The sequence below is a fragment of the Camellia sinensis genome, chromosome 5, assembly GCF_055761805.1.
Source record: "Camellia sinensis isolate YWXY chromosome 5, ASM5576180v1, whole genome shotgun sequence".
Classification (NCBI taxonomy): Eukaryota; Viridiplantae; Streptophyta; class Magnoliopsida; order Ericales; family Theaceae; genus Camellia; species Camellia sinensis.
This window is the reverse complement of record NC_138965.1, coordinates 33,413,811-33,441,410: the sequence shown is the minus strand read 5'-3', so window position 1 is coordinate 33,441,410 and position 27,600 is coordinate 33,413,811. Positions and strand designations below refer to the sequence as shown.

Sequence of the window (27,600 nt, the reverse complement as noted above, 5' to 3'; positions counted from 1 at the left end):
TCCCAAGATGCCAATTACATAATCGATGTCTTGCGTCTGGAAATACTCTTCTGATTGCCTCTCGCATCGCCTTATCCCCATCTGTCAGTACGGACACAGGTGCTTTATTACCCATCGCCTCCATAAATGTTTCCAAAACCCATGTGTATGTCTCAATTGTCTCATTAGCTAGCAAAACACATGCAAATATCGTGGTCCTAAAGTGGCTAGTCACACCAGCCAACATGACAAAAGGTTTCTTGTATGCATTGGTTCTGTAAGTTGAGTCAAATATCAACACATCACCAAACTTTGCGTAGTCAGCCCGCAATTTCGAATCTGCCCAGAACAGATTTTGTAACTTGTTATCGTTACACACATCATACTTGTAAAAAAAACGTGCATCAACATCAAGTTTTGCGCATAGGTAAACCAACGCACCCTGCGCATCACCATCCTCAACTTCTGCTCTCCGTTCGGCTTGAATATGGTTGTGCAGATCCGTACGGATGAAACCAACATTCTCATAAGACCCGGACTGATTTACCATATAGTCCATGATTTGGCTAGTCTTCACACCGACATTGCGCATAGCCATTGCTTGAGCTTTGTCAGCGCTGTTTAAACTGCGATGTGACCTCAGATACATCACACAGTGTTGTTCTGCCAATTCATGGTTGTGGTCTGCGACGAAGTGAGTCACAACATACTTTCCTCCTTCACCAGCATCCGCATTGTACCGCATGCGAAATTGGGCTTTGCAACCTACTCTTGTTAGTGCCTTGGGAGCTCTACTCTTCTCAGCAACACGGTCCAAGTATTTTGATAATCTCTGACCTTCCCTTGAACACAACCACAGCCTACTAACGACCTTTCCCTCTTTATTTGTGTTAAATCTGGATTTTCGTATACTAAATCCCTTGGCTTTAGCATACGCATTGTAGAAATCTTCTCCATCTTCGACCGAATCAAATTTTTGTTCCTGAATAGCACGTTTAACATCACCAACCATGTCATTGCGATGAGCATCGTCAACCATTTCTTTTTTCACATCGGTTCCGCCATCTTCAACGTTCAAGTTGGTTGCTTCTTCATTGCTCGGACCAGCTTCGCAACCATGATCAGGTTCTGCCCGACTTTCATTCATTAAACAAATGTCATCTGCTTCATTTGGAATGTCATAATCATCACCTTCCCTTTTAACTTCCGCTGGGGCCATACTGCACATGACATTACTACAAATAATTACTTGATGACCGAAAATTGTTAACCCAAACACAAACATGACATTTTCACACGGTTTACCTGTTTGTGCAAACACAAACACTCGCTTCAGAAAAAGAAAAAGAAAGGTTAGCTGCCAATGGAGGGGTTTCCGTTGGAGCGAAGTGTAGAGCGGTTGAAGTTAGGATGAGGGTTTAGTTGAGGGAAAATAGCTGAAGTGAACGGGCCAGAGAGACAGAGAGAGGGAGACAGCTCCATACCTCATATCTAGTTCGAGAGAAGGGCTTCACTTCAGCAATGGAACCAACACAGCCTTGTAGTTACGTTGTTATTGGAAATCGCCTGTTATACTGTTCCCTACAGAGCTTCGTCAATGGAACGAACCCAACAGGGGCTTCTCCCTGTTAATGGAAATCAACAGTTACACTGACTCAACCTTACACTGAGAGGAGAACAGAGAGAGATAGAGACGAAATACAAAGAGTGAATGGGATGCAATCATGAAAATACAAGCATTAACCGGTTGCCCCGGTTTCAACTTTTTCACGATTGAACAATTCAATGGTCTTGATCAATTATTGTAATCTAACGGCTAACAATTGGGTTGCATATGGTGTGCAACCTTAAGGGGGTTGCACACTTAAGCAAAACCCCTAAAACTATGGAGAAAAAAAAAATAGAAATTGAGAGTTCACTTATTGATTAAAAATAACAAAAAAGCTAATGCTAAAAAAACTACATAAAAGAGAAGGAAAAGAAAATTAGAGATGAAGGGTGAATGCACGAATGGAAGCATCAGCTTTGTACCACTGTTGAACCCTAAACTGTGATGCATACATAATGAACCCTAAACGAATGCAAGCTTTGAACACATTACTATTCAATCCACACTATAGTTAGAATGAAATATTGCAAGCAAAGATTGCAATACAAGGCTCGGGAAGCCATGCAACTATAGTTACTAAACTAGAATTTGTAAAACAAACTGCAACAAGTACACTTTCAAAACTCAAGAGAAAACCGGTTCAAGTAAGTCTAGTCGAAATAATAAGCATTACCATCAAACATTAATAAATGGATATCTGGTAGTTGTAACAAGAAGCATATATATCTGAACTTCAGATCCAATTTTTCCACCCCAAGACAATAAGAAAAGAAAAGAAAATAAAAAGAAGCATTAAACCACACAGAAATGACCAGCTACATTAAATCAAACACCATTTTTGGTTACAATGAGAATCAAAGGTAGCTAGTATCACCCACAAAGTCTTATTGATGAGTTCCCAAAGCAAGATCATGCCAAGTATCTCCCTCAACTTGTTGGTTCTCCTGAACTGATAAACAGAACAATTTCACAATGGGAAAACACTAAAGTAAATAATTCGGTAAACATGCCAGGAATGTGCTTTAAATTTAATGACATCATTAACCAAAAACTTGAGTATTTAAACAAAAGTAGTCATTATCCTTTTCTTTTTCTTTATTTCGTACATTCGAGGCCATATAACCTGAGTTCTTTTCTAATTTTCTTCTTTCATTCACAACAACCGATAAAAGTAAGAACGGAAATTCTGAAACCCATTTGCAACACCTCCATGCGTTGTTGTAGACTACGAAGCACTAGCACATACACGCGGCGCGACATGGGCACGCTAACATAAGAAATTTCAAAAAATATAGGGCAAGACAAGTGAGGTACACACAAAATATATAGTTAGCATATATAAGGATAATGGATTATTTTATGAACATTTATTTCATTGATAATAATTTTTGAAGTTTAAGGAGGTAGAATATGAATAAATTTATGTTGCTTTTATTTTATCTTTGAATGCCAAGTTATTTTATTAAACTTGTAAGGTCTTTCATGTGTGTTTAAGCTATAAACGCGTGCTTACCAAAGTGTCTGAAGTGTCTGTTGTCCGACACAGCATTCCACATTCTTAGAAGTGTTTGTGTTTCATAGGTTGTAGATTAGTACTAAAATCATTGACTTGGGTGAAATTTTAACTTCTTCAACAGGACAATTCCAGACAATAAGCATAGAATATATCTCAACCAATAGGTGATCCAAAACAAGGCCTCACAAAAGTTATTTGCCAATACTTGTGTGTTCCAAAAAACTGGAAAAACCACAATGCTTACAAAAATACACCTTGGAATTTCCAACCCATCCTTGAGATTTGAATTATATTTTCCCAACCAAAACCTTTGATTGATAAATAAGGACATAACTCAATGATCAAACATATAATAAAAAAAAAAAACCGTAGACACTTCCAAATATCATCATCATCATCATTATCAAACTAATGAAAGTTAATTTATGTAGAATGGGAAACACATACTTGAATCTTCAGTGTCATCAATCCGAGAAATCATCACAGGCGGCAAAGGAAGATCTGAGATAGTGAAAAAAACCCAATTTCAACCCTTTTTTTTTTATTTGAAAATGGATATGGGTAAGCTACAAATGAAATGGTGAAATTACCATCATTGGGAAGAGTGTCTCACATCCATTCTTCATCTACAATGTCTATTAGAACACCCAGCCTCAGTTCCGCCATGTACTTGAGTCTTCAGTCAGTCGATTTCCTTCCTTCCTTCCTTCAATTGCAGGCAGATTCATAGACAATAAAAAAATTTAAAATCATTTGAGAATAAAATATTATTTCCAAAATTTGATAAATGAACAAAAAACACTCTCTCACTCCAATTTCAATTTGCCAAATGGAAGCAAAAAACGTAACATTGAAAAGAAAAATGTTTGAGGGCCACAATTTTTGTGGTTCAAATGGCTCAAAATTGCCAAAACGACGTTGTTTTGGCAATTTCGAAGTTGTTTTGTACTCAAAACGACGTCGTTTTGACAATTTCGAGCTATTTGAGCCACAAAAATTGTGGCCCTCAACCATTACTGCATTGAAAAATGGAGAGAGGAAGAGAGAGAACGCGTACTAGGGTTTTTCTGCGGAAGACCAGAGTTCACCGGTTTGGACTCCAAATTGATTTTTACCCAAGGAAAATACGTAAACACACACATAAAATTTATTACTTAAAAAAAAAATTCACAAGAATAATGTCGCATTATCATTATTGTAAATAAATTCATTTTTAATAATATTTTATTGTGAAACGAATGACTCATAATGAATATAAAAAAGAAATTACTATATGTCCCTTTTTTTTTTCCATAGAACTCCCACTTTTTTAAACTTCCATCACCAAAATTGCTCCATTTCTTATTTTTCTTTGGATCCCTTTCATTATTCTAAATATGCCCTTTAAACTCTCGTCCCAACACTTTTCAATCTACAATCTCCCCTCATCTCCGGCAACCCTTTCCTTTACCGGTAACCCTCTCACAATCTTTCTCCTCCACTAGAGACCCTTTTTCAACCCCCCTCTCTTATCGACAACTTTTCTTTTTCGATGACCCACCTCCTTAGCTCCAATGTGCTTCCCTTTATTCCACGGGCAATCATTTACTTCGTTTCTTTCACCCAAATCTCTCATTATACGAATCTTAGTCATTTGCCATTATTATCAACCATATAACTACCTTGGAACCCTTTCTCTGATGCTCATGTTCAATTTTTCTTCATTTGAAATCGTCTCGCTTGGTTTAGAAAACCAATACCAAACAAACAGTGGAAGTTTGGATGCAAACCACGGAACAAACAGTGGTAGTTCGGTTGTAGAATATCGAACAAATGGTGGTGGTTCAGCCCTAAACTACCAAAAGAAATCTAGAAAAATTGTAAGCAGCACTACAATCATGCAAAGAGTATAGATTCGCCACTATCACTGATCTTCTGTGATCACGATTACGATTTGATGAGGGATAGATAAATAGAGATAAAGAAAGAGAAAGAGAGTCTAAGAGTGGTGTAGGTGGTGGAGTTATTGGTGATTAGTAAGGAAGGATGAAAGTGTTAGTGGCTAGGGGTGATGTTGGTGATAGCAGCGGAGGTTGCTAGCCAGAATGAAAGGCAACGGCTGGTGTTGGGGTGATGGGGATGGTTGGTGGGATTAGGGTTAGGGTTTGGAAAATTAGGGATTAAAAACTTAAGGATAGAAATACAAATGGAATTTTATGTTTGGATAAAATTGGAATTAAAAAAATAAAAAATATAGAGGGGTCTTAAAAAAAGGAGCTTCTATTTGCACACACTCATTCTACTCTGTGCACATTCTTCTCAATACACACACTTAACAAATTAATCCCAATTTATTTTGCTCACTGCACACATCTTTTATTCCACATCTACCTTCACACGCACACACGCGCGCGCACACACCTAAACCCTCAAACCTGTCTCTCCGAACGGTTTTGCACACACTCATTCCACTCTTAGCCCTGTCACACACACACACACACACACCCATCTCTCACGGTCTACCTTTCGTCCTCAAAAGCTGCATCCATCCATTGAAGACATCTCATTGAACCATTAAAGACATCTCACGTGAATCATTGAAGGAATTCTTCACATTTGGAGAACTTAGATTAGTTTACTTTTTTCAATTCTCATTCTTATTTCATTTGTAATGTAGGGTTTTTTTTTACCATTTTCGAAACGAACGCATAACCCACCAATCATTTGATCATTTGAAATCTTTTCGAGCGGAGCTTGACAGTTTGGTAGCAACTGATGTAAGTTTACCCGTCCTAACGTAATTTAACACTTTCCATTTATCTTACCCTTTATATACTATAATTCAAAAACACTTTACGTTTATAGGTTATTTGGGATCCATACCAGAGTTACAGAGACCGGCATCCATGTAACCCAGTTATATTCTACCATGGATGCTTGAAGTGCTTAGACATGGTCGAACTCTATCATCTAGATAAAGTTCTGAAGCAGTTTGGCAAGGTTCAAACCATCCCAAATGCACCGCTGGCTCCCACTCATGGTACTTGAGGCAACATATCTGCACGATATACAGTCATGTATAGATACTTGGATGGGATCTGGGAGGCTTGGGATAACCACATGTTATCTGAGCCGCGAAGGAGCACACCAGTTCGTCAGCCTTGGGAATGTGTACTGGGTTATATGGATATATTAGTATAAGAATATCACTCACCTATATATTGAGTGCACTGATGGACCACATGTACATGAACATTAGCATTTCAACCAACATGTCGATGTAATATATTATCCTCTTTTATGCATTTGTAACTTACTTTTATTTTTCTGATATGTTCCATAAAATGTGATCTTCTTTTCAAATACGGTGTATTGCACATGTAGTAAGGATTGCACATCCTACCATTCAGGCTGGTTATGACGAGGGGATTTAACATCCTCATTAACTTTACCAAGCTATTGAGGCTATGGTGTATGTCCTTGAAGGTCAACACAGTGACGAAGCTGGACCTAGTTCTGTTGGATGTAGTTGTACTTCAAGTCTCTTTTCATCTCCGATATTGACATACAGTCGTAGGCCTAGTCGTAAGCATACAGATGATTTGTGACATGTAATTTGTCAGTTGATGAATTTTTTGTGGTGCTTTTGTAAACTGACATTGCTGTACACATCTTGTAATGACATTATAAAAGATATTTTGTTATTAGAATGGAATGGTAAAAATGGTCGATGACATTGTAAATGATATTTTCTTATTAGGATGTAGTAGTAACAATGGTCGATAATATTCAATCCATGCCACAGGACACATCAACATCAAAAAACGCATCCATTAATTTCTTCCATAGTTCTAACATTGTCAAATGCATACATGTGTCATTCGACATCAATAACATCAAATGTCTCTCGAGTAGCTACAGTATCATGAATGATGTCCTTGAAATGCTAAATGCAGCGCACATATGTATCATCCCAGTCGACAGCGCAAGGGTGACGGTATTTTCGCCAATTAATGGCTATAGGAGGAAATGGATGGCCTGGCTGCTAAAAAACCTGCACCAAATGTCACTTAAATTAGTGGTCATACCTCATAACTTCCTATACATGCACAAAATGATAAGTTTGTCTTATACCTGGACGAAATGATTTCCGTTGACAAACCCAATAATAATCTCACGTCTATCAAGTTGAGGTACTGGCACTGTTCTAAGAGGTAAAAATGTGAGACATTGTTGTAATGACAAGTGGTATAACACAAGATTGTAGCATGATGCAACAAGATGCCCCATGTTTGGCATAGTCATCCAATGTGAGTAGCCAGGACTATTTTCAAAGTATGACAATGTGCTTGTCAATTCTTCAAACATTTCATAGGATCCATAAAGTGTAAAGTATTCCTCTTTGTGTATGTGCAGCTCACCCAAAATATCACGCCTAACCTGAGCCCAACAATCTTTTGTATGACCAATTGAGCAGCTATAGCCCTAAAATCATAATTCTCATCTGCAGCTACATCCTTGGTAAACTTAATGTATGGTTTCAATCCAGAAGGGAAAGCATCAACATATGCGCCAGGTTTTACTATTCTGGTAATATACACCTTCCCCTTCGCATTCACTTTCTCTTTTCCCTTAACAGGTCGCTTCTTCTTGGTTTTCGGAGTATAAGCTAATGTAGTGATTTGAGTGTCCCTAGGTGAGAAGGAATCATGTCCAGATTGCACCAACTCAAATGCACACGGGTCACAACGAGTAAAAACATTGATCTTTTTATGACCCGAGGACGTGTTTTGGCCTTCACCTCCGGCTCAACAAGAAAAGTGCTTCCCTGACATATAATCTCTTTCAACTTCTTCAAAAGCTCCAACTGCGTGGTTCTATCACTTTCATTGAACTTTTTCACAAATAACTCTCCTTCTGCATGAGAAATCACCTCCGTTTCCTCTTCTTTGTTGCATATGGAGATATGAAGTTGCCTTCATTGTGAGTGTATTGTAGCAAGTGGTATAGGAAAATCTTGTCTGATGTAGTCAGCAATCTTATGGGGTACAAAGTAAACCATGAGTGTGGCGAAGGACGCATCCACAAGCTTCAACATCAATACCAATGGAATTGGCTTTCTTACTCTTTACAAGCAAATACTCTAATGCCGAAATAGACACATTACCCCGTAACTCCTTGAACTGAAAAGGTTTGAATTGATGTTGCACAACAGTTAGACTTTTCTCAAACGAAGCCTTGATATCAGTGTGTTGCAACTCAAGCAGACTGTGTATTTTCTCAAATGATGCCTCAAATGAGACTTGACATGAACCCAATTGTCTTTTAAGTTTTGTATGTGCACTCTCAGCCCTGTTCAATTCAATGTAAGTCAAATAAAAATCAAGTACATGGCACTTATTAATAACTTATTGAACAAAATTAATCTTACTGGTTGGTTGTAACATTGCCACAATGCATACACGTGTCTGTCTATGCCGCCACAAATTTCTCCTTGTAAGGAACCAACCAACTATCCATGACGCAGTTGACTACATCATGATAACCACTGAATTCCTTAAGTAATGATTTAAGACTCTCATTGTATTGAATTTTAGAAGATGAATAAACTAAAGAGTTCCACTCATGGTTGAACTTCTCCTATTTCTGCTTTGTCTTAAACATTTTTTTGCATTTGGTCAATACATTCTTACTGATATGCCAACGACATAATAAATGTCTGCCACTCGGGAATATCCTCTGTATGGCATTCATCAAGGCTAGCTCTCTGTCAGTGACAATAATCACTGGCAAAACAAAACCATTCATGACATCACGCAATGTAGCTAACACCCACACATAGTCATCGGCCATCTCAGACTGTAGGTATGTGAAAGCTACTGAGAAAGTCATTTCAGTTGATGTCACTCCCACAATTTCAAGAAGAGGAAGACGATATCTGTTGGTTTTATATGTGCAATCCATAATCAATATACGTGGAAAAGACTGAAATAAGTCCAAACTAGTAAGATGTGCCCAAAACAAGTCTGTCACAGTCATCGTGGACTCTTCACATCGATGGCGCTCAATGTAATTATACTTGGTCAATTCACCCAATAAGTGTTGCATCTGTGATCTTCCAGCTCTCTGTACGACCCTGTTTCGATGGCGTACATTGTAAATGGTTTTAAGCGTGCTTATATTGAGGGCATCTCGTTGTTTCAAGGTTACTAGAATCTCTTTTGGCCTAACCATGCTCTTTGACATATCCATTAACAATGATTTCTCATCCTTTAACAGCCTCTCCGCATATGAATGCCCCTCAAGGTGCTCTACAGGTGGATGGTTATGCAATCCGCATACTACGGTCAATGTCCATTCATCATTTGTGCTGAACCTGTGAGCCCTCATATCAAAAGGACAACCACACTTCTTCGTACCGGTTATTCTTGATGTGTTGTTGCCATCATGTTTTAACTTCTTTGTTACTCTATATTGGCCACTCCTCTCACAAGCAAGATACATCTTGGGTCTTTTTGTCCCTTCACCATAGTCTGATGTTTTGATTACAATGACCAACCATTTCTCTTTCCAACTTCACGTACCTAGTTGAGCAATTCATCCTTACTTTTGAATACCTACAAAGTCCAATAAATATTAGCAAACATTTACATTTGTTGAGTAATTCAAAACACAATCATTATAATTTCGTAGAGTGAACCTGTTCAGTTGTGAATTGAGTAGTGTAATCCAACACATTATCCGCGCAAACCTAACTTCCTTGAGTTGAGACATGTTCCTGCAAGTTTTGTATAACATTACAAATTTGAAATGGCATTATAAAGACAAATTTGCTATTTGAAACTAAAAATTTAGTATGCAATTTACAAATTTGGAGTATAAAATGAAAAAAAAAATTACTTCATTCGGAGGTACAGTATTGAAAAAATGGCTATTGTTCGAATGCAGTTGTCTGAATTATTTTTACCAGTTCAGAAGTTGAATGTCAAAACCTTTAAATTACATTAGACAACAATTTCTTAAATGAAATAATTATTTCGGTAGTAGACTATAGAATAAATTGATATATTTCGGCCCTGGTTTTCCGAACGACACTGGAAATTAAAAAATGACTTTTACATAACAAAATTCACCTTTCCTTGGCTATCTTTCTCATAAACATTTATCTGCTTCTGAAAATCTGAATTTTCAGAATGGAAATCTTCCATAACAATGATGAATGAGGATAAGGTTTAGTGTGTAAACTAATTAAAAGCTAAGAATCAAGAATGAGGGTGTTTAGTGTGTGTATACTAATGAATGGAAGCTAAAAATGAAGGGTTTGAAAGGATGGCGATGGAATGTGCAGGTTTAGCAAACTGAGTAAGAAGAATGAAGTATCTACAATGGACTTGTGGAGCTTCAACAGCTTCAACGTGAGTCCGGATATGGATGTGCAATGAGAAGTTGTGTTTATTTGAATTGTGTGTGATGTTCATAATAGTGATTTTACTTAGGGATAAAATTGTAATAAAAATAAGTATCATTAATTGTGTGCACAAAGTGGAATGGGTGTGTGCAAATAGAAGCTCCCCTTAAAAAAAATGGTAAGGGTAAATAGCACTACTCTATAAAAAATATGTATAAATTTTTTATTTCTATAAAATTACTCTTTACCGAAACAAGACACAATCATATCATCTACTCAAAAAATTGAGAAGTTATTGAAAAATTATTGGTTAGCCCTTGGGTGCCACACGTGGTCATACCCCTCATCAATCACATCATGTCTTTTCATGTTTCTCAATCACCCAATACAAATTCGTAGGCCCCCATCCCTTCCACCAATCACAACAATGTTGGAGCACCATGTGGTGGTGCCCTATGACCAACCAATAACTTCTCGAAATTATTGGTTGGTTCAAAGACAGCGCCACGTGGCACTCTACATGCATTGTGATTAGTAGAAGGGTGAGACTCACGATATTTGTGTTGAGAGATTGGGAAATATGAAGGGGTAAACAAATTTGTGATTGACCTAGGATATGGCCATGTGGTGCCCTAGAACCAACCAATAATTTTTTGAAAATAATTAGGACTTTCAAGTTAGATTTTTTGGCTTTAAAAAACCAACCACTACAATCTCACCCTTATCCACTTGGGATTTATCTAGAAAAAAAATCAATGGTTAACTTTTTTTTTACTCATCAGCCCCATATTTCATCAATTTAATTTCTACTACACAAACCCATTTGGGATAAATTATGAGTTTATAAGGGTGGATTCATGGCATTTTGCTTAAAAAATAGTAGGATAAATTACGGCCATGTTTGGGAATAGCTTTTTCTTGGCTAAAATAATCAATAAAGACAAAAATAAAATTAAATTAAATAATCAATAAGATAAAATGTCACATCCTATACATTAATCAATTACTTTTTTTTCTCACAATCATCTATTTAACTACAAAAAAATCCACAAATCATCCCAAATATTTTTTTTTTCCATCTCATAAAATAGTCAAAAAAAAATTAAAAAGCCAATTAAAATAGCTATATTCCCAAATTAGACCTACAAATCAATGATGTCTAAAAGAAATAATTACTCTATGAAAAAATGATAAATCGGTAGTTTAAATCATTTGGATGATGCCTCGTTTGAAAATATACTATTTTAATAATTTTTTAACTTTTTATAAAAAGATATGTAAAAAAATAGAGAGTGATGCGACAAATTATAGCAATTTTTTGACTAAAATTTTAGTCCCTAAATGTTCCTCTCAACAAAGACCCAATTACAACTTTAAAAAAAAATAAAGAAACATTATGAAAAATCGTAAAATTTGATTTTTATAAAAAAAAATATTTTTTAAAAAATTTTAATTTTAACAAGTTAAATTCTAATATATTAATTTATTTTCAATTTAAATCACTTATCTATTTTTCTTAAGTGAAACTGACAGGAAAAAGTATTTTAGCCATTTGGGAATATACTATTTCAGTTGGCTATTTTAACTTATTTTATTTTTATTAACTATTTTAGCCAAGTAGCTTCTAGCCAAACAAGGCCTAAATTTGATATTTTAGATATCTTATGTAGCGCTACTCGTGAGTTAGTTTTGCGGGAGTGCGGATCGGTTTTTCACCTAACTCGCAGTGGTGCTGGTCATGAAAAATGGACCCGCAGCTCCTTGAACTACACGTTATAGTTTGTGCGGGTAGGTTAATCAGTTATGCAAGTAAGTGCGGATTGATTGAACAGGTTGGACTTGTACTTTTTTCATATATTTTGAGCTTATGTTTTTGGACCTTTTTTTTTTTTTTTTGGAGGGGGGATTTGTCTACTATCATATATTCTATTTTGATAGGTCAAAATATATAAAACTTTTGTAACACAATATTTAAAATCTCTACACATTTAAAATTAATAACTCAAAATATTAAAAATTAATAGATTTAAACTTTAAAATTGAAAACACACCAAAATCAATCAAAACTGTGGGAGCCGAATAACGGCGTTCAATAAGGCCGAGTATCTAGATGAAGACAGCTTAGGAAGGAGAATATATTCGGCTATGATCTAGTTGGTCGACCATAAAGTCGAATATTATAATCGGCATTTTAACTAACCGAACAAAGGCCAAATAAATAAACATGCAATGGACCAAAGGTGGGCCCAAAAAAACATAAGGCCCAAAAGAAAAAGATATAAATAGGAGAACATCAGCCAAGGAGAGATATGTGAGAATTATTACGCTTAACTTAAGATACAAGTAACTAAGAGAGCGTACACTGACTTAACCGTCGGAGTGCTAATTTCGGCACCCCCGACCGGAGTGTTTATTCCTTTTCTGGTTGTTAGCTGAGGATCTCGAGCGTCCCAGTGGATCAAAAGAGTATTTCCAAACCACATTCTCACAATTTGCACCGTCTGTGGGAATACTCAACTACATCCATGGCGGGCGTAACGGAAGACCCTCCGATAGTCACTGACGAAACCACATAGAGAGACGACATCACTCCAACAAACATGCTTGGACTGGAGACTATCACCGCAAGACGTGCCTTGAACTTCGACTCACTTGCCCAGAACTCGCCCTCTACTTCAGCACATGAGGCAATGCAAGCGATCATGGAACAGGCGAAGCAAAACGAACAGAGGCTGAAAAACATGATCGCTGAGAACGAGCGCCTCCGTCAGGACTTGGCCTTGGAAGTAGCAAAATCTAATCAAGCTACACGCCAAGATCCAGGACGACCTCTGAGAGCGGGTGGTCGAAGACCTCGAGTTCGGAGGCAATATAGTGACAGCGACTCTGTCTCATTATCCCCAAAGCCCAAAAAGAATGGACGACTCGAAACTACCAGTTCCTCTGAAGAGAGTCCACGTGTAAGTCATAAGCGAAGACAAAATGGTTCGGACGAAGAAGACCAGCACAATCCTTTTGTGCGACGGATCGCAAAGGCAGTACTACCAAAGAAGTTTAAAGCCCCGTTGTTCACCCTGTACGACGGGAAATCAAACCCCACTGATCATATCCATCATTATAAGCAAGCCACAACGCTGTATACAGACGACGAGGCTCTCATGTGCAGAATATTTCTGAGCAGTTTGGGACCATTGGCCGTCAGATGGTATTATAAGCTGGAGCCAGCATCGATTAAGAGTTTCCATCAACTACAGAAATCCTTTAGGGTAAGATTCATCACCAACGAGGTCCAGCCGAAACAAGCCGACTCTCTCTAGGCAATGTAGATCCAGCCAGGAGAAACCATACGAGTGTATTCGGCGCGCTATTGGGAATGCTTTAATCTTGTCGATGATGCTTGCAACGACTCCATGGCCATTACCGCCTTTAAAATGGGTTTGCATCCTGATAGTGCTCTCCGCAGTTCCTTGACTAGAAGACCCCCCCAAAACAGTCTGGTCGTTGATGAAGAAAGTCGAGAAATACTGCAAAGTGGAAGATGACGCCTTACAGGTTAAAGCCGAAAACATGGCCAACAAGACGGCCCCTTCTGAAATTTTTCAGCCGGTAAATTCTTTACCACCTCAGAGCCCTGAACCACGGCATCGGGCTAAACGACACAAGAGACGGGATTCTTGCCAATCAAATGGCCAATGCTCCCACCGAGCTAATGAACAACTTCAAGTAGATAGCAGGCGCACAAGGCGCGCGGACAAGAAATATACAAAGTTGTCAGAGCCGATCAGCGCGGTTATGTCTAAAGTCTAACACCTTCCGTTCTTTAAATGGCCGTCCAGAATGGTGGGACCTCCTGACACAAGAAGACGGGATAGGCAGTGAGAGTATCATAAGGACCACGGCCATGATACTGAGAGTTGTTATGCATTGAAGGATCACCTGGAGGAATTAGTACAAGATGGTCGGCTAAAACAATACGTCCGAAAAGACAACTCATCCAAAACAATAGCCTTACGGCAGGATTCACCTCCACTCAGCGTGATCCACATGATATACAGCCTACCAATGGCATCCGCGGTGCATACGATTCAGTCGCATCCCGACCCACAAAATCAACTCACTCCGGCTAAACGGCCCTATGAAGTTGCGAGTATTGCTTTTGATGATTCGGATTTGGCCGGAGTGACACTTCCTCACATCGATCCCTTGGTAATTGAGTTACGTGTAAACCGATTCACCGTTGAGTGCGTACTCATTGATTCGGGGAGCACATCAAAAGTTACGTATTACAAGACATTCACCAAATTCGGCTTCACCGAATCGGATCTTTCTCCAGCTCCTTATCCATTGTTTGGCTTCAACGCTAATCCAGAATACCCGTTGGGCAAAATCACACTACCAGTTCGAGCTAGCTCGTGAACAGTGAATGTGGAATTCTTGGTTGTCAAGCTGCCTTCGCCATATAATCTCATCATGGGACGAACATGGTTGCATACCATGCAGGCCATGCCAAGCATCTATCATCAATTGCTCTGCTTCCCGACTGAACGAGGCGTTGAACAAATCCGTGGTTCCTAGAAATCGGCACAAGCATACTATCTCCTTTCCACGACGACACCAAGAGAACTGGAAGTGAATTCTATTGAGGTGCCGACGATGTTGGACGGCTTCCAAGTGAAAAGGCCACGGAAGCCTTGGATCGTGTTGAAATCGCCGGGAATCCTGGCAGGTTCTTCATGATCGGTGCCTCCCTGAATGGAGTCAACAGACAGCAGCTAATTACCTTCTTACTTGGCAACCTTGACGTATTTGCATGGTCGCCGTATGAGATACCGGGGGTAGATCCATCTGTCTCTCAGTATCGTTTAAATGTTGATCCCAAATATAAGCCAATTATACAGAAAAGTCGACGGTTAGCCGCAAAGCACACGACTGTCGTTGTTGAAGAGGTTGACAGGTTGCTTGACGCCGGAGCAATTAGAGAAGTGACCTACCCTACATGGCTCTCGAATACTGTGGTTGTGAAGAAGAAAAATGGGACCTAGCGTGTCTGCGTTGATTTCACGGATCTAAACAAAGCTTGCCCCAAGGATTGTTTTCCCCTCCCTAGAATAGACCAACTTGTAGATGCTACGGCACGTCATCAGCGTATGAGCTTCCTCGATGCCTACAGAGGCTATCATCAAATTTCCATTCATCTGGAAGACCAAGAGAAAACTGCATTCCTCACCCCAAGAGGAATCTATTGCTATAAGGTTATGCCTTTTGGGCTAAAGAATGCAAGGGTAACTTACCAAAGACTAGTCACTGTCATGTTCAAGAAGCAACTCGGCCATACTATAAAAGTGTACATTAACGATATAGTGGTCAAGTCCAAAGAAGAGAAAACTCATCTAGTCGATCTGGAAGAGACATTCAGCATTTTACACGAATACAGAATGAAACTGAACACTTCCAAATGTGCGTTTGGGATCGGCTCTAGCAAATTCTTGGGTTACATTGTCAACCACCGAGGAATCAAAGCCAACCCGAGGCAAATCACAGCAATCCTGGAACTAGGCTCCCCTCGATCGGTCAAGAAAGTTCAGAAGTTGATGGGGATGGCCGCCGCACTCAACAGGTTCATCAGTCGTTCCACGGACCGCTGCCGACAATTCTTTCATACCCTATGGCAGGGTAAAGCTTTTGAATGGACCTCTGAGTGCGAAGCCGCTTTCAACGGTCTAAAGACTTATCTCCGATCAGTTCTACTATTGACAACACCATCGGCAGGCGACCCACTTATTTTATATCTGGCCATCTCCGACCGGGCCGTCAGTGCCATACTGTTAAAGGAAGAGCTTGGGGAGTAGCGACCAGTGTATTATGTGAGTAGGGCAATGGTTGACGCCGAAACACATTACCTTCTGTTAGAAAAACTTATTCTAGCCCTCGTCATAGCAGTAAGAAAACTAATGCATTACTTCCAGGGGCATAGCATCGGGGTACTAACAGATTACCCCCTCCGGTCAGTACTACGTAGTACAAAAGCATCATGGCGCATTTCAAAATGGGCTCTCGAACTCAGCCAGTACAATATTCAATTTCTGCCTAGAACCTCAATCAAGGGGCAAGTACTTGCTGATTTTGTGGCCAAATTAACGGGGGGTCTTGCCGACTTCAAGTCCGAACAAATTCAACCCAGGCCGAATTAGAGAATTTACATTGGGGACATTTAGCAGTTGTACTATGACGGATCATCTAACCAATGGGGCAGTGGAGCCGAAGTAGTAATCATGGCTCCCGACGGCGCAATAATTGAGCAAGCCATCAAATTCGGCTTCGAAGCATCGAATAATAAGATCGAATACGAAGCCCTACTAACCGATTTGTGGAATGCACACCTTCTGGGTGCTCAGCATTTGCTTGTATTTTGCGATTCAAAACTGGTGATCAATCAGCTGAAGGGGGGGTACAAGGCCAAAAACGACCGTATGGTAGCTTACATGAAAACGGCAAATTCCTTGCTGGCAAAATTTGACCATCACGAATTGAACCAAATAACCCGTGACCAGAACACACATGCAGATGCCCTGGCTTGCCTAGCCTCAGCCATTAACTCAGAGATTAAACAGACCATTGAAGTAGGTTTCATTCCAAAACCGAGCATTGGCCCTTCTGAGAAAGTCCATGTCAATGTCATAGAGTTAGGACCAAGTTGGATGGACTCCATTGCTGCATTCCTATCTTTTGAACAACTCCCAGCAGACAAGAAAGAAGCGCACAAGCTGCGAAACAAAGCCCTGCGATACTACTTGGATCCGTAAGGAAAGCTTTATAAAAAAATCGCTTTCTAGTCCATACCTGGAATGCGTTCATCTGGAAAAAGTCGAAGAACTTCTGACCGGTATACATGAAGGTAGTTGTGGCGTCCATTCTGGCGAGCGCTCTTTGGCTCATCGAGCTGTGACACAGGAGTATTGCTGGCCGACAATGAGAGCCGATGTCGAATGTTACGTAAAAAAGTGTGAACAATGCCAAAAATTTTCTCCTTTGACCCACCTGTCTGCTGAAGAGTTAAGCTCTATAACCAGTCATTGGCCGTTCGCCTAATGGGGACTTGACATCGTCGGGCCACTGCCTCGTGCCCCGGGTAACAAGCGATTTTTGATGGTCGCGACAGATTATTTCACAAAATGGGTAGAAGCGGAGGCACTAACGCACATCTGAGATACCAACGTGAAACGTTTTGTATGGAGAAATATCATAACACGATTCGACATTCCAAGAGCACTTATTTCAGACAACGGCACCCAGTTTGATTGTAGTGTCTACAGGGAACTGTGCAGCAAGTATGGTATTCGGCCCTATTATTCCTCCCCGGCTTATCCACAGAGTAATGGCCAAGCTGAAGCCTCCAACAAATCTATTTTAGACAGCATCAAGAAGAGGCTGGAGAAAGCTAAAGGAAGATGGGTCGAAGAGTTGCCAAGTGTATTATAGGCTCATCGCACTACTCCGAGGTGGTCCACTAGGGAGACGCCGTTCGCTTTGTGCTTCGAAATGCAGATAATCATCCCTTTGGAGATTGGCCTCCCAACCTTGAAATCAACAATTTTTTATTTGGGCCGAAACGACATGATGTTGGCATTGGATTTGATTCTGATTGAAGAACGGAGAGACCGTGCCTTTGCATCCATGGCACAGTACCAGCAGCAGCTTGCTAAGTCATATAATCAGTGTGTTCAACTGCGCCATTACACACCAGGAGAGTTGGTCCTGAAGAAAGTGCTTCCACCTGCCAAGAATCCGGCGGACGAAAAATTGGGTCCTAACTGGGACAGCCCTTATCAGATCGACTCAGTCGCGGGAGTAGGGGCATATCGGCTCAAAAACATGTCTGGGAGAAGTCTATCAAGGCCTTGGAATTCCATGTATTTGCGTAAATTCTATCATTGACCCGACTTGTAGGGCATGATACTTGTTTTGAATGGTTCACCATGTACATATTTCACTTTTGCAATGCAAAGTTTCCCGTTTTCTCATTGCGCAATTCAGTTCAAAAGTCTCCAGATTCGGAGCCCCATTAGTGCATGACACTTTTGGGCCGATTAAGTCTCCTAATTCAGAGCACCCTTCGTGTATCACAATTGGCCAAGAAAAGTCTCCGGAATCGAAGCCCCATTAGTGCATGACACTTTTGGGCCGATTAAGCCTCCGGATTCGAAGCGCCCTTCATGTATCACGATTGGCCAAGAAAAGTCTCTGGGTTCGGAGCCCCATTAGTGCATGATACTATTGGGCCGATTAAGCCTCAGGATTCGGAGCACCCTTCGTGTATCACAATTGGCCAAGTCTCCAGATTCGGAGTCCCATTGGTGTATGACACTTTTGGGCCGATTAAGCCTTCAGATTCGGAGCGCCCTTCATGTATCACGATTGGCCAAGAAAAGTTTCTGGATTCGGATCTCCATTAGTGCATGACACTTTTGGGCCGATTAAGCCTCCGGATTCGGACCGCCCTTCGTGTATCACGATTGGCCAAGTCTCCGGATTTAGAGCCCCATTGGTGCATGACACTTTTGGGCCGATTAAGCCTCCGGATTCGGAGCGCCCTTCGTGTATCACAATTGGCCAAGTCTCCGCATTCAGAGCCCCATTAGTGCGTGACACTTTTGGGCCGATTAAAACTCCGAATTCGAAGCACCCTTCGCGAATGTCACGATTGGTCAAGACAAAAAGCCTCCAAATTCGGAGCCCCATACGTACATGACACGGTTGGGCCGAATAAGACTCCGGATTCGGAGCGCCCTTCGCCGATATCACGATTGGCCGACAGCAACCCTACAAATTCAGAGCCCCATCCGTGCGGGTCACGCTTGGGTTGAATAAAGACCCCGAATTTGGAGCGACAATACACCGAAAATTGAAGCATGCAAGCATTCAAAATGAAATGTTTCATTCAATTGAACTGGGACAAGCCGTATAAACGTAAGCTAAAACATGCAAACATTCAAAATAAAATGTGTCCTTAGATTAATCGATTGGCATGAAGTGTATTAATATAAGTAGAAAGTACACTAACACTTGAAAACGAAGTGTTTTATTAAATTAGCCAATAATTACATAATTTTGCACTCAATCTGTGTTTGAGCATTACAATGTCTACTTTTATCTGGTGTTTCCCTCATCATCACTCTTCTCGACTTCGAAGGCGGAAAAGGGGAAATGATCACGTTGGTATAGCAGCGATGCCGAATCAATGCCTGTTATCCGGAGAGCCTCCGTGGCCTGAAGTGCCTTGATCCAACCGTGCTTAAATCTACTATTTTCACATCGACAAACTTCCTCGGAGAGCTTTTCCTTTGTCTTCTCTATCCCGACTTTCTGGCCATCATGGAAGCCTTTTTCATAAGCCTTTCCCTTCACAGCCTCTATCGCAAACACGCTCGCCGTATCACGATCGGCAATTGCATGACTGATAAGCTGTTGGGTCACCCTTTCTTCTATAATTGGGTTAGCTTGTTTGGCTGGTTGTGTCTGAGCGGCTTTGACCTTCCTCAGCTCGCGCTCAACCGCTTCCGCGCAAGCTTCCAAGTTTCGAATGCGTTCATCCTTCTTCTCTATTTCACGTCACGTGGCACGAAGGCGCATTCCGATTTCATAGACGGTGCACAGCCCTTTCACTGCCCCATGAATGCCCTCTCGAAACACCTCGAAGTCAGGTCGACCAATCATCGACTGCTGGACTTCTGGCGGAAAAATCTGCCATGCAAATTCGACTGCCACGTTCGGATCGCGGATGATGGAATCTGCCTCTGTCATCGGTTTGTTCCCGACGAAACTGAAAAGCACAATGGGCGTGGTGGCCCACTGGCCTCACTTTGCGAACGAGGGGAGCTCCCCCGTTGGTGCTTATCCTTCCTCAGTGACCTGCTTCGTCGACGTGGAGAGTGGCGCCTCTCATGTTATGCAGATGCCCTACCTCCCGTACAGGGAGGCTCGCCACCGCGATTCATTACTGAGTCCAGCTCAGCCAACGTCCTACCCTCTCCCTTGCTGTCAAAGAATAGTCTAGTTGACATTCACACTTTTTCGACCACGTCTGACGGACAGAATTGAGTTGCTTTTTGAAACACCAAAGGAATCTCCCCCCCTTTTTAGTCACTCAGGAGTGCACCGCACTCCCGAGGCCACCTCATCAATGCGCGCACTCCATAAGCCACCGATATTCGGCGTTATTGATTCGTTCCAAACTGAGGCAAGGGTAGATTCCTTAATCTTAACGGCTAAAGGATGGCCAATCGAATCGGCTAAATCCATAAATCCCATGGCCTTATGCCAAAAGGATCACGTGCCTCAGTCATCTCACGAACCGTCGATATTCGACGTTTCGGTTCATAACTAAGGCAAGGGTAGATTCGTTAATCTTAGCGGCTAAAGGATGGTCAATCGAATCGGCTAAATCCCTAAATCCCATGGCCTTATGCCGAAAGGATCACGTGCCTCAGTCATCTCACAAACCGTCGATATTCGGCATTCCGGTTCATAACTAAGGCAAGGGCAGATTCGTTAATCTTAACGGCTAAAGGATGGCCAATCGAATCAGCTAAATCCCTAAGTCCCATGGCCTTATGCCGAAAGGATCACGTGCCTCAGTCATCCACGAACCGTTGATATTCGGCGTTCCGGCTCATAACTAAGGCAAGGGCAAGGCCAGATATTTGTGCCAAAAGGATCATGTACATTTATATGCAAGGGTGTGCTCAGTTTATTCGACTAATTTAAAAAGTCTAATCGCGAAGATATGCCACCATCTCTCTAGCAATATTTAATTTATTCATCTTTTTAATGGAATGTTTATCTACCGCGCAACAGACAGCAGTAGTCTTATCCAAAATAGGGAAAAAGCAATAATCTTCATTGATAACAACAATTGCGTACAGGCAATATTGCAAAGCAAGGAAAATTTTCATTCATAAAGTGAATACAGATAGTCATCATTTTATACATGAAGATTACCCCATGTAAATAGAAGCCTACTAAGAAAACAAAACATGTTTACAAAAACATACAATGAAAATCCTAACAAAACTAAAGTGTCGCCCAAATCAATCCTCGAGGTCAGACTCAAGCGGCTCAACGTCCACTTGCTCATATGGAATCGGCATGGCCAATGTCACATCAGCGGCAGCAAGGGCTTTGAGGCAGCCATGTTTGAATCCCCAATTCTCGAATTTAGAGACTTCTTCTACATAATTTGCAAGGGCAGCACTCTTCCCAGCCTCGAACGCTTTGGAAGCCTCGGAGTCGGCTATTTCCTTCGCTTTCTTCGACTCTTCCAATTCGGCCTCCAGTTTGACAATCACCTCCTTGGCTAAGTTGAGCGAACCTTCATTTGCATTTGCCCTCTCCTCGACGGCCAATTTGAGCTAGTCACAACTTCGCGCCCTTTCCGCCTCGGCTTTGGCCTTTGCACTTTCCATAGTTGCTCTCGCCGCCTCAAACTCGGCCCTGCTCCTCTCACCCTCAACTTCTGATTTCAAACGGCCAATTTGTTCAATGGCATCATGCTGGCGGCGGCCTATTTCGGCTATCCTTCCGACCGTCTGCCAAACAGTTTAAATCAAAACAAAACCAAACCAAAACAATATACGTAGAAAGCGGAAATTAGGATCAAGTCACATACCAGAAAGCCGATTAAGCGACTAATGTTATTGCCAGCAAGTCCGGCTCCACCCGAAAGGCTGCCTTATCAGCCGGCAATGATACCAAGGAAGCCAAGATCAACGCCACGGCTGGATCTTTCAAGGCCGACGCATCAAAGGAGCTCGACACGTTTTTTATCTTCGGTTGAACAACAAAAGGCGCAACCACATCTGACTCCACTAAGCGCGGCCGTTTGTCAATGAGATTTTCCTCAGCGCCGACTTCGCTCTCGGCGGAACGTTTCTCCCCCCTCTGATCTTGGCTTTGCCGTTCGACTTCTTGCACCGTCTCGGTCACCTCAATTTCAGTCATTTCTTTTATAATAATAGGCTCAAGAGATTCAGTCGGAGGTTCGGAACAGATGGTCTCGGCTCTTCGTCGAGCGGCCATCCGTTCGGCGTTTTTCCTTCGTGCCATTTGCGAGAGCGTTTCCCCAGTCATGTCCTCCGAATAGGAGCCAGGGAGATCTCCCAAACCAAAATATATATCTTCAAAAAAAACTTCCCCCCGACCTGAAGTGAAGGGAAGGTTGTCCTAATTAAGGCCTGCTACTTCAAACGCCGAGTTAAGAGCCTCGTCGACTTCAACTTCTAGAGCAAACTGGCTCGGCTATTCAGCGATCTCCTCGGCGACTGGCTCTTCGACTTGGTCCGAATCAGAAGCTTCGAAACTGATCTGCCTAAGACTTTTGAAGTGAGGGAAGATGAGAGCCGTGAGATGTTGTTCACTATGTGGAATCGGGATATTTTCCGCGGCCGAGAATGTTTTATAAGTTGGCTCATACCTCAGAAGTATATGGGCGGCTCTCCCCTGTTTCTGGATATTGAGACGGCCAAAAAACTAGAGTGCGGTTTTGATTTTCGCAAGAACCGCGTTCAAATGGTTGCCTGCACAAATAAAAAGATTACTTAGAGAGAAAGCCGAGTAAATGAAGATTAAATAAGTGAAAGAAGCTACGTGGCAACCTGGTTCGCCTCTCCGTCTAGGTATAGGGTCAAGGCAGTCTTCGCCCTTGCCAAATTCCCAATTACCTCGGACAATGACCATTACATCATCAACCCGCTTGCCAGAGCTGGCAAGCATAGTTACCAAGTGATGATCAGTGTCATTGGCCCTGAGAAAATAGCCCCTTTGCTGACCGGAGGATTTGGCCAAAGCATAACAGTGCTGAATAACGCGAATGCCAAGGTTGATCCTAAGGTGCCGGTTTAACTCTATGATCCCCATTACGATTCGGAAAAAGTTTACATTAGGTTGGGAAGGGATCAAACCCCAATGGCGAAGGACGGCCTTAAGAAATGGGTGTAAGGAAAAACGGACCCCGCTCTCTGCAATTGACAGAAGAGGAAAGATGACTGTACTCTCATTAGCCCTCTCCATATCAAGAGTGTTGTCCGTCATGAGGGATAAATGGACATCATAAGGTATACAAAAATGGCGTCGAAACCTAGTAATACGATCCGCAGAAAGGAGGTCTTTTAAATGCTTAGTCATCCTAGCAAGTCTAAGGAGTACGCTAAACTAAAAATAAGCAAGGAAATAGGATTCAAGAAGAAAAGAAAAGAGAACTTACAAGAAGCAGAGGAGAAAATAAGAGACGGAGGGAAGTTGCAGAGGACGCAAGACGGAGTAGGTATATCGACTGACAGTCCAGGAGGTTTGAATATTCAAAAAGCATGCACTCGAAGAGACAACAAAGTTTCAAATCATAATAAATGAAGAGAGCGTACGAAGAGGCGGGAATATGTAATAGTGCTTAGAAAACGTGTGTTCTGACACACGTTAAGATAAGTTTAGCCGCTGTCCCTCTGGATTCTCAAACTCGAGTAAATATGCTGTATGAAACCAAACATGCCGAATAACGGCGTTCAATAAGGCCGAGTATCTGGATGAAGACGGCCCAGGAAGGAGAATATATTCGGCTATGATCTAGTTGGTCGACCATAAAGTCGAATATTATAATCGGCATTTTAACCAATCAAACAAAGACCGAATAAATAAACGTGCAATGGACCAAAGGTGCGTCCAAAAAAACATAAGGCCCAAAAGAAGAAGATATAAATAGGAGAACATCAGCCAATGAAAGGTATGTGAGAATTATTACGCTTAACTTAAGATACAAGTAACTAAGAGAGCGTACACTGACTTAACCGTTGGAGTGCTAATTCCGACACCCCCGACCGGAGTGTTTATTCCTTTTTAGGTTGTTAGCTAAGGATCTCGAGCGTCCCAGTAGATCAAAAGAGTATTTCCAAACCACATCCCCACAAAAACAACGGCCAATAACTTACAATTTAAAATAAATAAATCACACAAAAATAAACCTCCATCATTCAAAACCTATAGTTTACCTAAATTCATATTAACTATTACTTTGATCCAAAATAAGATAATAATAATAATAACTAATTAGGAACTAAAATCATATGTTCTTAAACTTCATCCAAAATTATAGGTTATTTGATGGTTGAATCTTTTCTTTCAAGAAAAATAGAGTTAAAATCAATATAAATATATATATATATATATATATATATATTACCTGGTTTGCTACTGTGTTGGACTGCTATTGCTTTGTCGAGAAAGAGAGAGTAAGAGATAAGAAAAAAAATGAAAATGACTCTTGGACAGCAGTAGCATTGCTTGCGCTAGGGTAAGAATAATAAAAATAAAAGTGGCTCTTGGCCGTTTGCTTGTGCTAGGGTAAGAAAAAAAAAAAAAGTTTTTTTAAAAAAATTTAATCAGTTGTGTAGGCGAGTCAAATTTGTGAGGCATAACTTGCCTACAACATGCAAACTAAAGCCAAAATTACACCCACATCCGGTTATACGTAACACTCGAAATCGCCCAAAAACATACCGATAGAATAGGGTCAAACACTTTATATAGGTCGGTAAATTCTATGCCCACACCTAATCTTCTGTATATTTATATTAAATTTAATGACTGAAATATTATTCTTTTATTAAATTTATTTAATAAAAATAAATAAACAATTTAAATTGAAAATAATAATAAATTAAAATTTTAAAATTTTTTTGTTATATGAAATTTTTGTTTTAGCGCACGCAAGCCGTGGTGGTGGATTCTAGATTGTTCCTTCCTTCCCAATCGCACTGAGAGAGAGAGAGAGAGAGAGAGAGAGAGAGTCACTGACACTCGCAAATGGCGACGATTGTTCGATCCCTCTTTCTCTCTAACTTCCATTCCTCTCTTTCCCGCCACTACCCCAACCTTCTCTTCTCTCCCTCTCGCTTGCTCTTCCATCTCCCCATCCCCACCACATCCCCACCATCACCATTTCTATACCTCCCAACCTCCTCCTCTTCCTCATCATTCACGAGACCATTCAGCAGCAGAAGCAGAAGCAGCAGCTTAGAAACATCACTTCAAACACCCAATAATCGCAACCCCAAATTAGTCAATTTCTCTTTATCAGATTCCGATTCCGACAACGACACCGCTGCTTCTCCGCCGCCGTCGAAGGTCATCGACAAGACCAAGCTCCCTCCGCCGTACGACCCCTTCAACAAAAAGTCAGCGATAGAGGAGCCCAAAGACCCCAAAAACCTGCAAGAAGTGTTCCACAAGATAAGCAAAGATGGACTCTTCAACAATGCAGTCAAGATGTTCGACGCATTGTCCAAAGACGGTCTCACCCACGAAGCTCTCGAGCTTTTCCGCCAAATCAATGAAAAGGGTCACATGCCCGACGTGGTGGCCCACACCGCGGTGGTTGAGGCCTACGCCAATGCGGGCCAGGCTAGAGAGGCCTTGAGGGCATATCTCCGGATGCTGGCATCCGGAGTGTTGCCCAATGCGTATACGTATGCGGTGTTAATTAAAGGGCTTGCAAATGATGGGAAGTTGGTGGGGGAAGCGAAGAAGTATGTGGTGGAGATGATTGGGAAGGGGATGAGGCCCAATGCGGCTACTTATGTGGCGGTTTTCGAGGCGTTTGTGAGGGAAGGGAAGGTGGAGGAGGAGGGGAGGGAGTTTTTGGAGGAGATGAAGGCGCGGGGGTTTGTACCCAACGAAAAGGCGGTCAGGGAGGTTTTGAGGGACAAGAGGGGACCAGTGGTTAGAACCATCATGGACTTGCTCTTTGGGAAGTAGGTGGATTGTGCTTATTGAAATCTCATGTTCTATGAACTGTGGATTTGTCTCTCTTGTTCAGATAATATGCTTGTGCACAACTTGGGCTTGCTAGTTTAGTGGCATTCTCAAATTTCATGAACATGCTTTCTAGTAATTCGTAATGGTTTAAAAAAAAAAAAAAAAATTTGGGGTGCTTTGGGGACCAGGGGGTTCATGCAATATCAGGCTCTGTTTAGGATTTGGAACATAGATGTGCAGTTTTGATAGTGCAACATGTTTGTTTTATCTCTGTATGGCATAACTTTTCTTGAACATGTTTTGAGGCAACTATTTGAAGTTTGAGTGGTTTTGGAACCAATTATTTTGTAGTTTTAAAGGGTGTTTGAATTATAAGAATTTTAAGAAGCAAAATAATTGTTTGTGTCAATCAAGTATTTTAGAAAGGATTTGCGCAGGGTTTCCTTTTCTTCTGCAAATCTTGTTTCTAATTCTTAATACAAAATCAATCTCGTTTCTAATTCTTAGTCCAAAAGATCAATTATTTCATAAATCAATTTTTATCACATTTGTGTGGACTTATAGTATTTTATTTAGGGATAGGATTATTCAAACTGCACAACTCGTCCAATCCAAACCTATTCGCATACAAATGGACGGTTTTGTAGACATAATACAGGCGGATGCGGTTTGGAATATAGCATAATAGCGGGTTGCGGGTCTAATTTGCACCCGCAAGAATTCATCCACACTTAGACCTTCTTTTTCTTTTCTTTTCTTTTCTTTTCTCTTTTAAACTTGGACCGTTGTTATTTTATTATTGCATTTTAGATGAATATAAAAGTTAATGAAGAATTACTTTTAAATAAGTTTAGGATTTTGATGATTTATTTTAACTGTATTATTGGGTAGTAGATAATGAATGAGATTGATGATCTAGTTTAGGATTTTAAAAGATGTGCTTATGTTAGTTTATAATTTGATTTAAAAGTTTAAGATTTTGAATAATTTGTCTGTGTTAGGAATTGATTTTGTTGTGTTGCTAATTTAATAAGTTTTAATTCATTAATTATTAATGTAGGAACATTTTAGAAAATGGGAGGAAAAAGATCCAAAATAAATATTTACAAAATGAGAAAAAAAAAAATTCAATCCGCAAACCGTCTGTACATCTATGAATCCTTTTCGTATAAATCACAACTCGCACTACGAAGGGTTGCGGGTTGAATTTTTCTCAAATCATATACATACAGGCGGGTCCAAATCGATCTACAAATCATCCAAAACTGAACCGTTATCACCCCTAATTTTATTTTATTTTTTTGAATT

At 40.8% G+C, this 27,600-nt stretch overlaps 2 protein-coding genes and 1 non-coding gene across 3 annotated transcripts; 1 reads left to right on the top strand and 2 right to left on the bottom strand.

The window, feature by feature from the left end:
* Positions 1-2,239: 2,239 nt before the first annotated feature.
* On the bottom strand, positions 2,240-4,286 carry LOC114275419 (uncharacterized). Its single transcript, XR_014329333.1, has 4 exons — positions 4,162-4,286; positions 3,695-3,806; positions 3,552-3,605; positions 2,240-2,537 (listed from the first exon to the last, which is right to left on the bottom strand). It is a non-coding gene; the product is annotated as an uncharacterized LOC114275419 (transcript).
* A 2,586-nt stretch (positions 4,287-6,872) lies between these two features.
* LOC145791318 (uncharacterized) lies at positions 6,873-9,587 on the bottom strand. The gene is made up of 6 exons (XM_082871668.1): positions 8,785-9,587; positions 8,143-8,435; positions 7,885-8,030; positions 7,524-7,810; positions 7,218-7,290; positions 6,873-6,998 (listed from the first exon to the last, which is right to left on the bottom strand). Exons 1-6 carry the CDS (start codon positions 9,585-9,587, stop codon positions 6,873-6,875), a joined length of 1,728 nt encoding a protein of 575 aa, XP_082727794.1.
* A 15,489-nt stretch (positions 9,588-25,076) lies between these two features.
* Positions 25,077-26,685, top strand: LOC114275700 (uncharacterized). Its single transcript, XM_028217698.2, has one exon. The coding sequence runs from the start codon at positions 25,342-25,344 to the stop codon at positions 26,290-26,292; it is 951 nt and encodes a 316-aa protein (XP_028073499.2). The 5' UTR covers positions 25,077-25,341; the 3' UTR covers positions 26,293-26,685.
* The last annotated feature ends 915 nt before the right edge of the window (positions 26,686-27,600 follow it).

Excerpts from the sequence above, each read along its gene's own strand:
- LOC145791318 (XM_082871668.1), bottom strand. The coding sequence starts at position 9,587 with ATGTATCTTGCTTGTGAGAGGAGTGGCCAATATAGAGTAACAAAGAAG. Across the intron at positions 7,811-7,884 it reads CTTTTCTTGTTGAGCCGGAG|TTGGTGCAATCTGGACATGA; the intron begins GTGAAGGCCAAA and ends TGTGCATTTGAG. Across the intron at positions 6,999-7,217 it reads ACGGAAATCATTTCGTCCAG|CTACTCGAGAGACATTTGAT; the intron begins GTATAAGACAAA and ends ATGATACTGTAG.
- LOC114275700 (XM_028217698.2), top strand. The coding sequence starts at position 25,342 with ATGGCGACGATTGTTCGATCCCTCTTTCTCTCTAACTTCCATTCCTCT.